This window comes from Mobula birostris, chromosome 27 (assembly GCF_030028105.1).
Source record: "Mobula birostris isolate sMobBir1 chromosome 27, sMobBir1.hap1, whole genome shotgun sequence".
Classification (NCBI taxonomy): domain Eukaryota; kingdom Metazoa; phylum Chordata; class Chondrichthyes; order Myliobatiformes; family Myliobatidae; genus Mobula; species Mobula birostris.
Genome location: NC_092396.1, coordinates 25,841,726 through 25,858,630, shown reverse-complemented (window position 1 = coordinate 25,858,630; position 16,905 = coordinate 25,841,726). Strand labels below are relative to the sequence as shown.

General features: G+C 45.4%; 1 protein-coding gene across 5 annotated transcripts in view; it reads left to right on the top strand.

The window, feature by feature from the left end:
* Positions 1-16,905, top strand: part of LOC140188792 (forkhead-associated domain-containing protein 1-like) — a 149,224-nt gene that overhangs the window by 50,995 nt on the left and 81,324 nt on the right. For all 5 annotated transcript variants that reach the window (XM_072245436.1, XM_072245438.1, XM_072245439.1 and 2 more), the window contains 4 exons: positions 464-701; positions 4,073-4,202; positions 10,712-10,818; positions 13,280-13,439. In XM_072245436.1, coding sequence (XP_072101537.1) covers positions 464-701; positions 4,073-4,202; positions 10,712-10,818; positions 13,280-13,439 — 635 coding nt within the window. The remainder of the gene's footprint in view (positions 1-463; positions 702-4,072; positions 4,203-10,711; positions 10,819-13,279; positions 13,440-16,905) is intronic.

Here is a 16,905-nt window from a genome sequence, read left to right as displayed (position 1 = left end):
ATGCAACACAGAGCGTCATAGGAAGTCATTCCTGCCTGTGGCCATCAAACTTTACAACTCCTCCCTTGGAGGGTCAGACACCCTGAGCCAATAGGCTGATCCTGGACTTATTTCCTGGCATAATTTACATATTACTATTTAATTATTTATGGTTTTATTACTATTTAATTATTTATGGTGTAACTGTAACGAAAACCAATTTCCCCCGGGATCGATAAAGTATGACTATGACTATGACAATGAACCCACGACCTTCAGATCACTAGTCCAACACTCTAACCACTTGGCCACGTGCCACACACCGTGAACAGAACTTGCACAAAATTCCATCATGAAGTGCCCTTTCTCCTTCACTGCCGTCCATCTTCAAAGAGCTTGTTCTCCTCCTTCTAGTTATTTGGAATACCTTCACTGTGTATTATCCTTATTGTCTTTTTACCGTGGTTTTCCTTGGTTTGCTGAGGTTGGTCTGTGCGAGGAGCTGGCAGCTCAGAAGCGACAGCAGAAAGCAGAGAGCCAGGAGCTCAGGAATCGAATTGAAGTTGAGGGACGGAGTCACCTACAGGAGGTCACAGAGTTCAAGGAGCAGATCCGGCAACATTCTCTGACAATCGTGGCCCTGGAGGAGAGGCTGCTCACAGTCAGTAAACAGCAACAGGTGGCAGAAGAGGAAAGAATGATCCTGTCAGGAAAATTGAAAGGTAATTGTACAGGATAGAGAACATGACATGAACTAAACCATAGAGTAATTGCTTCATATTCATGGGATCCTGCAACATAAAGGGAGATTATCAGGCAGGATGGATTCACAAAAGAGGATGGATTAATGTACATTATGGATGAGGTCCTCTAGTACCCAATATTTTTGTTGCCTCGCTGTAGGAAAGATGTGAAAGTTTTGGAGAGGATGCAGAGGAGGTTTTCCAGGATGCTGCCTGGATTAGAGAGCAGGTCTTATGAGGATAGCTTGAGCAAGCTAGGGAGTTTCCCTTTGGAATAACGGAAGATGAGAGGTGACTCGAGAGAGGATAGAGTGGATGGCCATCACCTTTTCCCAGGGCTGCAATGGTCAATACCAGAGGACATCCATCTAAAGTGACTGGAGGAATGTTTAGGACGAGATGTCAGATGTATGTTCCTCACACGGAGAGTGATGGGAGCCTGAGATGCACTGATGGAGATGGTGATAGAGGCTGATATAATAGGGACATTAAAAAGACTCTTAGAGAGGGACATGGATTTGAGAAAAATGGACATTATCGACTGTGTAGGAAGGAAGGGTTAGATTGATCGTAGAGTAGGTTTATGGAGGTTGGCACAATATCTTGGGCTAAAGGCCCTGTGTGTGTCTGTGCTATATCCTAGGTCTGGATGTAACTCTCACTTCGGCTAGTGGCTTAATATAGGGGGTGATAGCCCCCGGCTTGGCCAAACTTATCAAATCTCGTTTGGGTGGATGCTGCACGATGTGTCCCCTGTTACAAATCAGTACCCCAAAATAACAAACAGTACACAATACATGATTAAATGATTGAGCTTTACAATTCTTAATTTGACTATATGGTTAGTAATGGAAACAAAAAAGAAGAAAAAGGGCCCCCTCTCATGAAACAGTCGAATGCGCAAACGTTGGAGCTCATTAATAAGCCGGTCGCCCACCATTGACCTCCTCCAATCGTCACTGACCTTCGGACCCTCGCTCCAAGTCCACTACATCCAGCGGTCCACCAACTCTCTCCATTGGCGTCGTCTCTCCTCATCTCTCCCCGGCAAGAGACTGTGAAAATCTCTCTTCTAGACTCACAAGAAAGAACAACATTTCTCTCATTGGCTAGCCCCTGCATTCCAAACCCCGTTATCTCTAGTTGTAACCCAAACATTGCTGCTACAGGGAAACCATTACATTAGCAGTGAAACATTACAGAGAGGCCATTACATTAGCAGCATGCTAGAGCAACCTTACAGCATGTTACATGTGTTTGAGTATTATGTACAGGATGCAATAGGGAAAACTTAGACATAGTTACAAAGGAAGTATTTGTACAATTTTTAGAAGGTGTGAGGAAAAGTATCACATCAAAGAGCGTAGGACAGGATTAGGTTACAGGTACTGAAACTTAGAGATACAGTTGTTACAAAGCAGATATTTGAACAAATGTTCAAAAGCTGTGAGAAGTATTTCAAAGCGTGTAAGCTGGGATCATATTGGAGGGAATATAACAATGTGGAGAGGCAACTTTTGCAAAGGTTTCAAAGGTACATTTAATGTCAGAGAAATGTATACAATATACGTTTGCACATCCTGAAATGCTTTTTCTTCGCAACTGTCCATGAAAACAGAGGATTGCCCCAAACAATGAATGACGGTTAAATGTTAGAACCCCAAAGCCCCCTCCCATGCATAAAGAGCAGCTCCCTCCCCCACCAGCAAAAAAAAAGCATCGGCGCCCCCCACCAAGCACTCAAGCATGCAGCAAAGCATCAATAAAGACGCAGACTTGCATTACCCCAAAGACTACTCGTTCACCCAGTATTTGACATACCACAGGCTCTCTCTCTCCCTAATAAGGGAAAAAGAGGTGTCTCCGTTTCACAGCGAGAAGGGAGACATAACAAGCAACTCACTAATTTACGATGATAAAAGTCCATTGCGTTGCTTTTTCCGAGCTCTGAGCCCAAAGAACTCGGGTCTCTGGGCACACAGCCAGCAGCCAGCTTGCTGCTTTCGATCTTCCGTCTCCCACGACACACTGATTCCCCACAGAGGCACCGACCTTCGGTCCGCCCGCCTCCGGAGCCACAAAATCCTGAAACTCCGAAGGCAAGCTAATCTCCTAGGTCGCATCCTTGGTATATTGAATAGCAGCTAGTTGTGAGACCCCGAGAGCGGGTCCCATTCCTGCAAAGTCAGTGTGTAACTCCAGGTCAGGGTTTTCAAAAGAACCCTGAAAGGGAAAAATAGAGAGATTAATGATAGAAATAGAGCTGTTTCCGAAAATGCAAGCACAGAAGTTGCTGTTAGGCGCCATTGTCTCTCCTAAGCTCCTCCTCCTACAGGAACAGATGATTAATGGAAATTTAAAAAAAAATCCTGCAGATGCTGGAAATGTGAAATAAAACAGGAAGATGCTGGAAAGATCCAGCAAGTCTGCTCACAACTGTGGAAAGAGGAACAGAGAAAACGTTTCAGGTTGTAGCCTTTTGTCAGAACACAGAACTGGTGATTAATATGTAACTTTGAAATCGGAAGATAGAAAACAAAACCGACTCCCTGATATATGTGGTTTAATTTTACTTGAGAAAACAGTTAACATATTCCAGGCAGCACTGGAAAGAGAAGTGACCTGACAGGTTAATAGATTGAGTCAATTGGCTTTGGACAATACTTAATACAATGTGTTATCTTTAGAGAGGAAAAGAATAAAAATATGCAGGAAATGGCATGAATTTTAAAGGAATGGAATAGCTGACTCAAGAAAACTGGTCCTCGCCTCCAACGTTACAATGGATTAGAGTCTTGGTATTTGCTTATCCCAGAGCAGCTATAGCCTTTATAAGCAGTGTTACTTGATAAATTCCATTAAAAGGCAGAAATGAAACTGCACAGCAGATGGAGGCTTTAAATTTCCTGCATAAATATCGATATCATTAAATACTTAAATGCATTTTCTTTCCGTAAATGCTGGTGCTGAACACAGAAAATGACCAGCTGTCCCATCCGTCTGCCCCAAACCTGCAAAGCTGTGAATGTAGTTTCTCCAGTCCATGTAATTTTGTGACAGACGTAAAAGGAAAGAAAATTTCTCTGTCCCCGTCAGTATTTGCTTCGATGTGCTGTGATCTCTGCCCTGGACAAGGACTGATCCAGCTTCATTCTGGGGAATTAGTGCACCCACACTACAGTTAATTCCTGCTAAGTAAAGTAGCAGCTTCTGGACCTAGCACAGCCGATTCCCATTTCGCTGGAATACCCTGACCAGGAATGACATGACGGTTAAGGGCCGTGATGTAAGGTTCCCTTGAACCCATCGCTTACCAGCTCAGGATATGTCTTTCTGCTTTCTTTCTGCAGATGCTAGGAAGGATCCGGAAGAGGTGGAGAGGAATCGGTCCATGAAGCAGCTGGTGCAAACGCCGTCACCCTTGATGCTGCCAACAGCATCCGACATTCATGCACAGGAACAGATCTGCTCTGCACTCCAGTGAGTGTCCTAATGAGTCAAAGTGAAAGGCATAAATATTATCATCAGGTTTACGTACGGTGTACCCAGGAGCAAACTGTGGGCTTATGACCCCATACTTTTTTGAAGGTTTAGTTTAATTTATTTTCTTATACATCAGGATTCAGTTAAGATTCCTTGTCTGCATGAAGCTCACAGTACATGAAGCCCAAACGGTACACATGGTAACAATACGTAAATGCAACGATGAACACAAAAAGCAGAATCGTACACAAAAAGCTGGAGGAAACCTGCAGGTCAGGGAGCATCCGTGAAAATGAACCGACAGTCAACATTTCAGGCCCAGACCCCTCTTCAGGATTGGAAAAGAAGGAGAAGACACCAGAACAAAAATGTGATGAGGGAGGGGACAGATGGCTGGAAGGTGACAGGTGAAGCCAGGTGGGTGCGAACAGTAAAGGGCTGGAGAAAAAGGAATCTGATAGGAGGGGAGCGGGAGCCATGGGAGACATGGAAGAAGGAGGGGTGTCAGAGAGAGGTGTTGGGTAGGTGAGAAGAGATGAGAGGCCATAGAGGGGAATAAGAGGGGAGAGGGTGGGATTTTTTTTTTTAACTGGAAGGAGAAATCGATACTCATGCCATCAGTTTGGAGGCCACCCAGATGGAATATAAGGTGTTGCTTCTCCACCCTGAAGGTGGTCTCATCGTGACACAAGAGGAGGACGTAGACCGACGTGTCAGAACGGAAATGGGAATAGGAATTAAAATCTTGGGCCACCAGGAAGTTCCGCTTGATGAAGCAGTCCCTCAATTTCCGATGAGTCTCACCAACGTAGTGGAGGCTGCATCAGGGGCACCAGACACGATGGACAACCCCAGCAGATTGGCAGGTGAAGTGTTGCTTTACCTGTTTGTGGCCCTAGATAGAGGTGAGGGAGGAGGTCAATGGGCAGGTGTAGCACTTTGGCTGCTTGCACGGTTAAGTACCAGGAGGGATGAATGGACTTGGGAATCACAGATCCCTGTGGAAAGCTGAGAGTGGCGGGGGGGTGGGGAGGAAAGATGTGTTTGATGACAAGGGAGTCACGGAGGAAGTGATCCCTGCAGGGAATGGAAGGACAAGGGCATCGTGGAGGGAGCAACCCATGCAGAAAGCAGCGAGTGGGGAGACAGGGGAAATCATGGAGGGAGCGGTCCCTGTGGAAAGCGGAGACTGGGAGAACAAGGGGATCACAAGGGAGTGAACCCTTGCAGTGAGTGCAGAGACAGGGGCATCACAGAGGGAACAACCCCTGCAGAAGGCGGAGATCGAGGGGTGCAGGGGAATCATGGAGGAAGCGATCCCCATGGAAAGTGGAGAGTGAGGAGACAAAGGAATCACAAAGGGGGCGATCCCCATGGAAAGCAGTGAGTGGGTTGGACAAGGGAATGATGGAGGGAATGATCCCTGTGGAAAGTGGAGAGTGAGGGGATAAGGGAATCACGGAGGGAGCGATCCCTGTGGAAAGCAGAGGGCTGGGGTATGGCATAAATATTGTAGTGCAAAAACAAAATACTGAAATGACGTTAATAACGTAATCAATGAGAGATAGAATGAAAAGTCCAAGAATGTGGTAGCACCACCGGGAAAGAGGTATGAAGGGAGAGATTGGTTCAGGAATCTGATAACAGTGCGGGATAACCTATTCTTATATCTAAACGATTGGACTTTTAGGATCCTATAAGATATCCAAAAGATATCGGAAATGGGAAAGGCCAGAGAGGCAGGTGTCCTTGACAATACTATTCGCCTTCCTGAAGCTACCCACCATGAGGATAGATTCGACGGATTACAGGAGTTTAGTCTTTTTGCGATTGTGCTACCAACAAATTGATAACTTACCAAGTTGTTCCACAGGCTGACAAATAAATCTCAGCTGGGTTTTTGTCCCATTAGATTTGCAACTATAGATGGACCAATCGCTGCTTCACAAGTGCTCATTGCTGGCTGCTGTTGTTGGGAAAGGGCAGGGGGAATGGCTTCACTGCATTGCTTTCTGCCACGGGAGGGCAGTGCTGCAGTCTGCAGATGGCTCACAGCTGTAGGCAGGTATCAGAGGCAGTGAAGGGAGGCACGAGACAGGAGAAGTGTTAAGCAGGAGAGAGGGCTGGGGAATGTTTGGATAGGGGCAGAGAATACAAATACTGGACTGGGATGAGAAGGGAAAGTACAGAGGAGGGAAAGGATGCAATTGGGAATTATGGGAAAGAAGGCAAATTGCTGGATTTTGTTGAAAAGTTACTAATTCTGGGAAAATTCACCTCAGTCTTCCCGTAAACTGAAGAATTCTCTTAAAATGAAAACATAACAGGAGGTGCAGAAAATAGTTGGCAGATCAACATATATTTGAAAGATAAAAACCAAAATGTTGACTGCTTATTCCGCTCCATAGATTCCGCTTTGCTTGTTGAGTTACTCCAGCATTGTGTGTGTGTTACTTTGAAAAATAAAAGGCGGGCTAACACCTCAAGTGAGGCTTGGCGTTCAGCTAGCAGTTTTTAAACTGGGCCAGTTTTAACGTAGTACAACACACACAAAAGGCTGGAGGAACTCAGCAGGTCAGGCAGCATCTGCAGAGGGGAATGAACAGTCAATGTTTCAGTCCGAGACCCTTCGTCAGGACTGGAAAAGAAAGGGACAGAAGCCAGAATAAGAAGGATTAGTTCTTTTTAGTTCTAGTCCCATCTTTTTCACTCTCCCCGTGTTCCCATCAGTACCCACTCGCCTCCCATGTTCGATCACTTATCCCCAATAGGGAAGATTGACAGATGTCAATCAACCTACAAACCTGCAAGTGTGAGAGGAAGCCCACCCACAGGGAGAACATCCAGACTTCATCCAGATGGTAGTAGAAATTGGGATTGAACACGGGTTACTGAAGCAACATCGCTACTAGCTGTGCTTCTGTGTCTCCCTCACCCTTTGGCGGGTTAATGAAGCAGAATATTCGCTTTATCTATAATCTGCACCATATTTGATCGGAAGGCTGTTGCTGACACTGGGTCTTTGCGAAAGAAAATGTATCATTCCAGCAATTAGTGTCGCCTACCCCAGTGAGAACAAGAGGCTTGTTATTACATTGTTACCACAGACCGATTATCAACCGAGACTGCAGAAGAAGGCTACAGTATTAACATGGATCCCAAGCATTTTATTTTAATCCCTCCTGAACAGTGGAAGGATAAACAATCTGCTAATTGGCCACTGTTTGCACAATGATGCTGAGAACGTGTCGCTGTAAACGTATAAAGTGTTGGATTTTAATTTTGCTCTGAATTTTGATGAATTCCCTTGGATAAGCACAAGACCAGAATAAAGAAAAGAAGCACAGATGACAAATTGTTCCTTCAGACCTCTCCCTCAAGCTGTTTGTTGGTGAGCAAGGAGCTGAAGTATGAGGCTTTATGTGATCTGCATTTCTCAGTCCCGATCTGTTTCCCACTCTGAAACTGAGCGTGGGCCCCATCTCTTTTGGCATGGCATGCTAAATGCTGGAGAGTTCTGCAGGCCCGGCAGCGTCTACGGACAAGAGTAAACGGTGGATGTTTCAGGCTGACACCCTTCAACGGGACTGGCATCGGCTGGCATAGAGGTCGGCAGTGGGGATCGTGGTCTGGGGACGTCCGTGGCTGCCGACATTGGAGACGGCAGGTTCTGCAGTCTGCAGACGGGCTATCCTTGTTGGACGTGAGAGCGGCGAAGAACCAGCGATTGAAAGCGCGGATCCGGCAGGGGATGAAGTATCAGACAGGTTCATTGCAGGCGGCGGAGAGGGAATCCCGGAGTTGTGGCAGCGACTGGGACAGGGGCACCAGGCACCGGGTAGAACACAGCGGGAGAAGCAGTCAGTACCTGGGGTCCTCGGAGGGCCCGAATCAAGAAGCTTGAAAATGGATCTGGAAGCCATGTGGCACAAAATGGCGGTGAAGATCGGCGTGAACTGGTATCCTGGATGTATGTCGGAGTTTCTGTAGTGTAGATGAATTTCAGGAATTGCTCAATCAGCTGATGAGTAGTGGAGCATGTAGCAGGTGTATTCCAGGAATTTCCTCCAGGTGATTCCCACAGGAACAAACATTAGTCTGCAGAAACTGGTGTTTAGCATCAATGGTACTGATTTGTCTTTTTTTTAATTCAGGCTCTCCCCAGACTGCTGTTGACGACTTTCTCATTAGTTCCTGAGTTGCTGGGATCCCATAATTGAATGTATTGCCTTTCTCAATACCTCAGCCCACTTGCTAAGAGAAAGCATGGGTATAATTCTGGAAATTGTCTACCCGAGTGATCCTGACCAACGATCTCACATCCCATTTTCGGTAGTTATTGACAATTGATTTCAGTTTTGATCTATGAGATCTGGCAGTTTTTTTTCTGTACTGTCTGGTCATTTTCTAGTTGGGTTCAGTTTATGAAGAACCCTTTCCGGATAGGGCAGTAAGAACCAAGTTACAGATTTCCCTCCCGGGTTTCTGTGGTTAGTTATTGGTGCTAAATAGGTTTGCTGGTGGCATTTTCAATTAGTTGATAGATGAGCAGGTCTGTGGCTGTACAGGTGTGTGTAATGTTCTTCCAAGATTTTTTTTAAAATTCGTAATATATACAAGAGAATAAATACAGAGCAGAAAAAAATAATTTTACGTTCTCAGTGTCATATGGGCAATGCATTCAGTTGTGTTAACACTTCTATTTTAAAGCATAGCTCCATAGTCACTGCGGGCCGGTGGTGTAGTGGCGACGGCACCAGACTTTGAGGCGAGTGGTCCTGGGTTCGAATCCAGCCTACTCTTTACACACTTTCCATCCGTGCGGGGTTGAGCGTCGAGCTAGCAACTGGCCTTGTAACGCAGACAAAAACGCTAAAGGAGCGGCAAGGTTGCTGCCCGATGCTCTTTGCTCCTCTGGTGTATCCAAGGCTCTGTGGGGGAAGTACCACAGTATAGGCTTCTTCCGCTCCCTATGTGACATGCAGGGGCTGAGGTGGGTGAGGGAAGCCTCTCAAATGCAGAAGACGCGGAAAGGAGCAACAACGCTCATGTGAGCCCCTAGGGTGATACACCATTTCTAGGTTGAAGGGCTTCTCTCATCCAACTCAGTCCCTGCATGTCATATAGCGGCAGACGGCTATACTGTGGTAATTCCCCACAGAGCCTTTGCTTAGGCTGCACCAAGCGTCAGTGTATCCCTTTGCAGGTACTCCTGCAGCCTGGAGCGAGCCTATCGGCAGCGTTCCCTTACAGACATCTTGCTGTGTGGGAAGACCAACGAGTTCCAGGCAGGTCACCTTTACCAAGCTGATAATCTTCCAGCAACACTTGGTGTCTGTTTCAGAGTGAGAACCCAGGAACAGTCACTCACTTGACACAGGTGTGTGCAGAGCTGGGTTCATACAGGTGTCACTCACTGCATACAGCTGAATGGATCATGTCCGTAAGATAGAGGTGCAAAATGAAGCCACTTGGCCCATCGAGTCTGCTCCACCATTTCACTATTTTCCCTCTCAGCCCCAATCTGCTGCCTTCTCCCCGTATCCCTTCATGCCCTGACTAATCATGAATCTTTCAACCTCTGCCTTAAATATACCCAATGACTTGACCCCCACAGCCGCCTGTGGCAACAAATTCCACAGATTCACCACCCTTTGGCTAAAGAAATTCCTCATCTCCATTCTCCATTTTCTCCATTTTTTGCACTACCTTACTTTCCATTTTTCTATTTTCTATTTATGATTTATAATTTAAATTATTAATACTTAGTATCGATTTGTAATCCAGGGAGCGGGAAGCGCAGAATCAAATATCGCTGTGATGATTGTACGTTCTAGTATCAATTGTTTGGCAACAATAAAGTATAAAGTAAAGTAAATGGACGTCGCTCTGCTCTGAGGCTGGTCTTGGACTCCCCCACTGTAAGACTGCTCCTCTGGGTGCAGCGGACATGCAGTAAGTAAGATCACTGGATGCCTGGAGGTGAAGGGATCGCAAATCACCCCTGGGAGTGCCCGTGAAGAGTTGGATGACAAGCTGATTACTGAGCGATGGAGTTCAGTACCACATAATGCACACTGAATTACCCTGCTGCTGGTGAGCTGATCTTCCTGCCTAACCATCGCTGTGCATGTTGGTAGATTTCTTATTCTGAGCAGGGCAGTGTATCCATCAGTCACTGCAGCTATTTGTACAGACGAGTAGAGCTCTTACTCTGTGTCCCTGTGATATTCCACAGAGCTGCTGGTGTTCCCAGCATAATGGATAAAGAAAATTTCCGCTCGCTGCCAGACCATATTACTGTGGAAGAGACCAGTGCTACCCAGGGGCTAGCACCACCAGCAGTATGTCAGAGCACGGCATTTAGAAGATTCATTTCAAATTAGTATTCATCTGGTTCTGCACCATTTTATATGAACAGCATAGTTTCATTTTGCTATTTGATCAAATGTTGCCAATTTTTTTAAAAAATCTAATTCTTTTCCGGTGTTTTATGCCCCCTTCAGGAAAGAGCTAGCAGAGTGTCAGATGCAGATCCTGGCCCAGCAGGATGTTATCGTGGGATTGAGAAGGGATCTGGCTGGTGCAAACGCCAAGATGTCTGATCTGGCAGGTAGGCTCTCTCCGTTGAGTGTCCGTTCCTGGGAGGACGTTTGATAGTGCTATTCGCTGCCTAAAATTGTCCAACAAACTCATGGGATTGGTGGACTATTCAGCCCCTCGAGACGGCCACCAGAGTCTCTGTAGGATGTTACAGCCTCACTAATTGTGGGTTCTCACTCAGCCTTCAACTGATGCAAATGGAAGTGGCTAACAAACATTTCCAATAGGAGAGAAGGTAGTCACTGCTTCCTGATAATCAGAGGTATAACCACTGCTGAACTCTCACCCACCCACATCCTGAGAGTCATCACTGAATAGAAACTCAGAATAAACCACATACCTGCCATGGGTGACTCAATAAAAACCAGATGCTGGAATCTGAGCCAGCAATCTGCTGGAGGAACTCAGCAAGTTTTGCAGCATCTGTGGAAGGGAAAGGACTGTGGGCTTTGGGCCATACCATGGCCTCCAAAGCAGGCCTGAGGCTAGATATTCAGTAGGTGGTTTGCTACATGACTCTCCAAAGGATTTTCAGCTTTAGAAATGACTACTCAGACGTGCGATGGAGTTCCCTTCCTCCCAGTTCTGATGGCAACAGCTGCAACAACATCGAACACAAGGTAACAGAGTCCAGGACAAAGGCAGGGAGTTGATTGTTCCTCAATAACATGATGCTCATATCAGAGACCATCTTAACACATATCCCAAAACAGCAAAGTTCTGGAAACCCATCTGTGAGCATCTTCACAATAATGTTCATGGCAGTTTAACAGGGTAACAAACCACCATCCTCTCAAGAGAAATTAATGGTGGGCAATAAGTACTGATGATCAAGATAAGTGGGTATGAAGTTTAAACCATTGAATAGAGCCATAACTTGAGAAAGTATTCCTTTATAATCCTTCCCTCTCATTGTCTCTCCCATTCTCTTCTGCTCTCACTCCCATTTGCATAAGCTCACTCACACACACCCTCTTTCCATTTCTCCGTCTCCCCCTCTCCCCTCTCCCCCTCCCCTCTCCCCCTCCCCTCTCCCCCTCCCCTCTCCCCCTCCCCTCTCCCCCTCCCTCTCCCCCTCCCTCTCCCCTCTCCCCTCTCCCCTCTCCCCTCTCCCCTCTCCCCTCTCCCCTCTCCCCTCTCCCCTCTCCCCTCTCCCCTCTCCCCTCTCTCCTCTCTCCTCTCTCCTCTCTCCTCTCCCCCTCCCCTCTCCCCCTCTCCCTCTCCCCTCTCCCTTCCCTTCCCTCTCCCTCCCCCTCTGTTTCCCTCCGTCTCTCTCCCCCTCCCCCTCTCATCCTCTCACCCTCTCCCTCCCCCCTTCATTTCTCTTGCTATCTTTTCACTCTCCTTTCCCCAAACATGCTATTTCCTTTGTTCTGTTTCATACCAGTGGCTGACAGACTTAAGCCGCCAATTTCCAAAATTTTTGGTCTGTTTCAGGATCTGTAGTAATATATAATCTAAATTCTGCTTTGACTGTCCATAAATGTGTTTAAAAAGGCTCAAATCCTTTAATAACAAATTTCATTTGCTCCCCAACCTCGTTGGAGGGTCCAGTGCTGATTTAATGCTCCGGTCCATCCCTACATCTTTGCTCTGTTTAAATTCGTGTTGACAATGTGTGACGTGATTTACATTTTCAGAAGGCATAGAGCAAACACCAGAGGTGTACGTTAATGGTGGGGCACAAATCACCCCTGATCCTGAAGTATGAGTCAATGTAAACATAGCCAGCAGCAACATAAATGCTTTTAATGTTTCAAATAAACTGGTTATAAAACTGCAGCCACCCAGGATTCTTCGTGTGGTTCTTTTTCGTTCTTATGTTTCCTCCACCACACAGCCTTCTGCCCGCCCCAAGGTAAATGACGTTCACCTGACTGGAGCCAGTCTGAGCACAGGAAGACCCCACAGAATTGTCCCACGTGGTGGTGATGGTTGGGGAGTGAATTATTGGATAAGACATAGAATGTTGAACGGTACAGCAAAGAAACACGCCCTTCGGCCCACAATGTAGTATAGAACTAATTAAATGACACCAAATCCCTTCCCTCCGCACATGGTCCCTATCTCTCCATTCATGTTCCAATCCAAGAGCCTCTGTTATACCTGTGTCTACCACCACCCAGGGCAACCCATTCTGGACATCTGCCACTCTCTGTGTAAAACAAAACTTGGCTGTCACTTCTCCTTTGAGCTTTCGTCCTCTCACCTGAAGTTCCTTTCATTCTAGAAATGGTGTCACAGGGCCTTGAGTGGTTAGGCTGACAGGGTCGTCCCTTAAAATGCACCTCCAGCTCCCAGTATTGCCTTGAAGAGTCCGCTTCTGGATGTAGACCTGAGCCTGTAACCAACTCATACTAACGCAGAGTTGACAGTAGGCAAAGAGTGCAACAAGTGGCTCTTGCCACTCTCATAGTCTCCCTGAATGTGTCCATTTGATTAAGACCAGCCTGTTCATTGCCTGCACACAGGAGAGCTGAGTGAGAGACAGAAGGTAGAACTGGAGCAGAACCGAAGTTTGGTCCGTAGCCAGGCGCTGGAACTGAGCACTCTGCGGCAGCAGCTGGCCAAGATGTCCCAGCTGGTAGACAAGAAGAATGAAGAACTCCAAGGCAGAAACACAGAGCTGAGGTACGGAAGTGACCAAAGAGCCAAGGGTGGGACTTGAGGTTTGCCTGTCCGTTGCAGGTGCCAGGTCTGAGATCTAGAACACAGGCCAAGAGCGAAGCACCGCGTGTCCAGAAACGGATGAGCACGGCAACGAGTTAGCAGGTTGAACAATCCATCTGGGTGCTGGCAAGGGCTGAAGTTAGTTTGTGTCCTGCAGGCTCAGTTACAGAGAGCACCTGAGTCACTTGGGAGCAGGTTTGGTCTCCAGTGAGCAACCTCAGACACCAATGTTGGCTTTCAAGAGAAATGAAAGGAATGTCCACTCACTTCACAGTGACCTCTCCCTGGTGACATAAAATCACACTTTCTTCCTAGAGCATTGGATTGGATTGGAGGTTAGTTATGGGGAGAGGCTGAGTAGTTTGAGCTTGCTTTACCCCTAGTGAAGGAAGCTGAGGGGTGCCCTTGTACAGGTATATAAGATCTTGAGGAGCACAGAAAAGGTAGAAGGTCAGATGATTTTTTTCCCCATGGCATGGGGTATTACAAATAAGAGGGCATATGTTTAGTCATAGTCATACTTTATTGATCCCGGGGGAAATTGGTTTTCCTTACAGTTGCACCATAAATAATAAATAGTAATAGAACCATAATAGTTAAATAGTAATATGTAAATTATGCCAGTAAATTATGAAATAAGTCCAGGACCAGCCTATTGGCTCAGGGTGTCTGGCCCTCCAAGGGAGGAGTTGTAAAGTCTGATGGCCACAGGCAGGAATGACTTCCTATGACGCTCTGTGTTGCATCTCAGTGGGATGAGTCTCTGGCTGAATGTAGTCCTGTGCCCACCCAGTTTAAGGTAAGAGGAAGAAGTTTTAAAGGGCTGTTTGAGGGTTAAGTTTTTGACATATTGAGATTGATACCTGGCTGCCAGAAGAGGTGGTGGAATCAGATGCAATTATTATGTTTAAGAAGCATTTAGGCATTCATTTTAACTTGACAAGATATAGGACAGTATGGTCCTAATGTATGCAAATGGGATTCCTATAGTTGGGCACAAAATGGGCTGAAGAGCCTCTGTCTGTGCTGTATGATCCCCTGAATCAGTTTTCGATGAGGTGCTTGATAATTAGCCAGCCCATACACAGCAGTACCGCAGTAAAGATCTGTTGTGCACGGTGAGTACAACCCAGCTGAGTTTGGCTGGTTCAGCAATGCCAGGTTTACCAGGACTATGTGATGCCATGTCTTTGTGCCACAAGACGGCTTGCATGGTGCCTTGACTGGCGATGAGATGACCGAGGCTGCTCATCTTACACTGGGAGCACAACTGGGGTAATTTGTCTGCTGTTTCTGGCTGGGTTAAGTGGGCAGAAGAGATTTGGATCCAGCTGTCTGTAACAGAGCGTGGGAACTACAGTACACAAAGTGTGGAGAATGAATTGGTGAGAGAATTATGTGACATCTCCTGACAACTTTACAAAAGGTACAAAGCTTAGTTTAACATTCCTCAGCCTAAATGCTTTTTATTAAATATATTTATATAATGTAATCATTTAGAGGATGTTGATGGTACTTTCTTCATATATACTAAGCAGGCTTAATCAAGTCTATTAAAATAAAGCTATTTTTTATCGGAAAAGGTGGCAATTATTAGTTAAAAAGCCACAAGAATATAAATTATAATGAATGACTGTGAAAATATTGGGATTTTTTTCAGTCCATTCTTGTTCAGCCCATTAAGCTGATGCCAGTTTTTATAAAAGCACTTCAATTAGTCCCGTTCAGCAGCATTCTCCCCATAGCCCTGATTATTTCCCCCTAAATTAATTCCATTCTGAAAGACACAATCAATATTTGTTTCAGCCACCCACCCGCTCATAGTCAATGGTAGATTACAAGTATTGGCTAAGTGGTTAGAAGGGAAGATAGGTTAATTAGTAACAGGATGATTTAATGTGTGTTATATGGTATTAAACTCAGTAATCAGTTTATCATCCCACTCTTCACCAGCACTGCCAAGGGAGATTGGCAAGCTTTCTGTATTTTTCCAGAATTTTACAGACAGCAACAATTGAAAAAAAAATGTCAACTTCATACTTTTTACAATTAGGTTATTTGGAAGGGAGAGTCCACTGTTTGTGCCTGTCATTAATTCTAAAGTAATGTTTTCATATAATTTTGTGAGTTTGTATTTCTGAAGTTTGTTTACACGATCTACCATCATCCATTGCAAACTGTATGTTACACCATTTCCCATCATCCATTGGAGAGTGAATATACCATCTTCCCTCTTCCATTGAACAATGAATTTTGTAATAACTCACATTATCTGTTGGAGAGGAAATGTTATACCGTCTCCCAATATCCTAGTGCATGGTGAGAGGATGTTTCCTATAGTGAGGGAGTCTAGACCCAGAGGACGCAGCCTCAGAATAGAAGGCTGTCCTTTTAGCATAGAGATGAGAAATTTCTTTGGCCAGAGGGTGGTGAATCTGTAGAATTCATTGCCACAGACTTCTGTGGAGGCCAATTCATTGGGTATATTTAAAGGAGATGTCGATACGTTCTTGAATAGTAAGGCCATCAAAGGTTATGAGGAGAAGTCAGGAGGAATGGGTTTGAGAGAGAAGATAAATCAGCCATGATCAAACGGCAGAACAGACTCAATGTGCTGAATGGCCTAATTCTAGCCCTATGTCTTATGGTCTTAATTTCCATCGGGGAGTGAACGTTACACTGTCCCATCACCAGTCAGATGGGAACCGTTGCAATGTTTGCCATCAGACATCAGAATATTGCACCACCCAAACTTTGTGTAATGACTATTAAACTATCTCATATCTTTCATTGGAGAGTGAGTATTTATGCTCTCCAATATCCGTGTACATATACAGATAATACATGTTATCCTGACTGTCATTCCCAGTTTTTTCTCTATTATGATGTATTGCATTGCATTACTGCCACAAAGACAACAGGTTTCATGAACTATGCCAGTGATATTAAACCTGATTCTGACTCTGATCCTTGAAGTTCACTTAAATTGCTGCTAAATTTTACTTTTAGGATTTCTTTATTCGATTATAGTGTTTAGGCTTTCTGTGGCTTTGAGAACAAATAGAGGGTGAAGGCTTAGGCTCACCAACTAATGAGAGAAAGGACCTAATTAGTACTCACCATGGTGGTGTAGTGGCATCAGCACTGGACTTCAAAGCAGATGGTTCTGGGTTCGAATCCGGCTGGCTCCTTGAATACTTTCCATCGAGCTAACGACTCAGCCTCATAAAAAACAGACAAAGTGCTAAAAAAAAAACTGGCAAAGTTACCACCTGATGTGCCGAGAGGAATAACTAACATGATGAAGGTTGAGGGAACTGGAAGTTGTGGCAGTATTGCAGAAACACCCACATTTAACCAGTCAGCACTTCAAACCAAAAATAATGATGTGCTGTAAACTCACTCCCAGTTATAGTATTGAATGTAT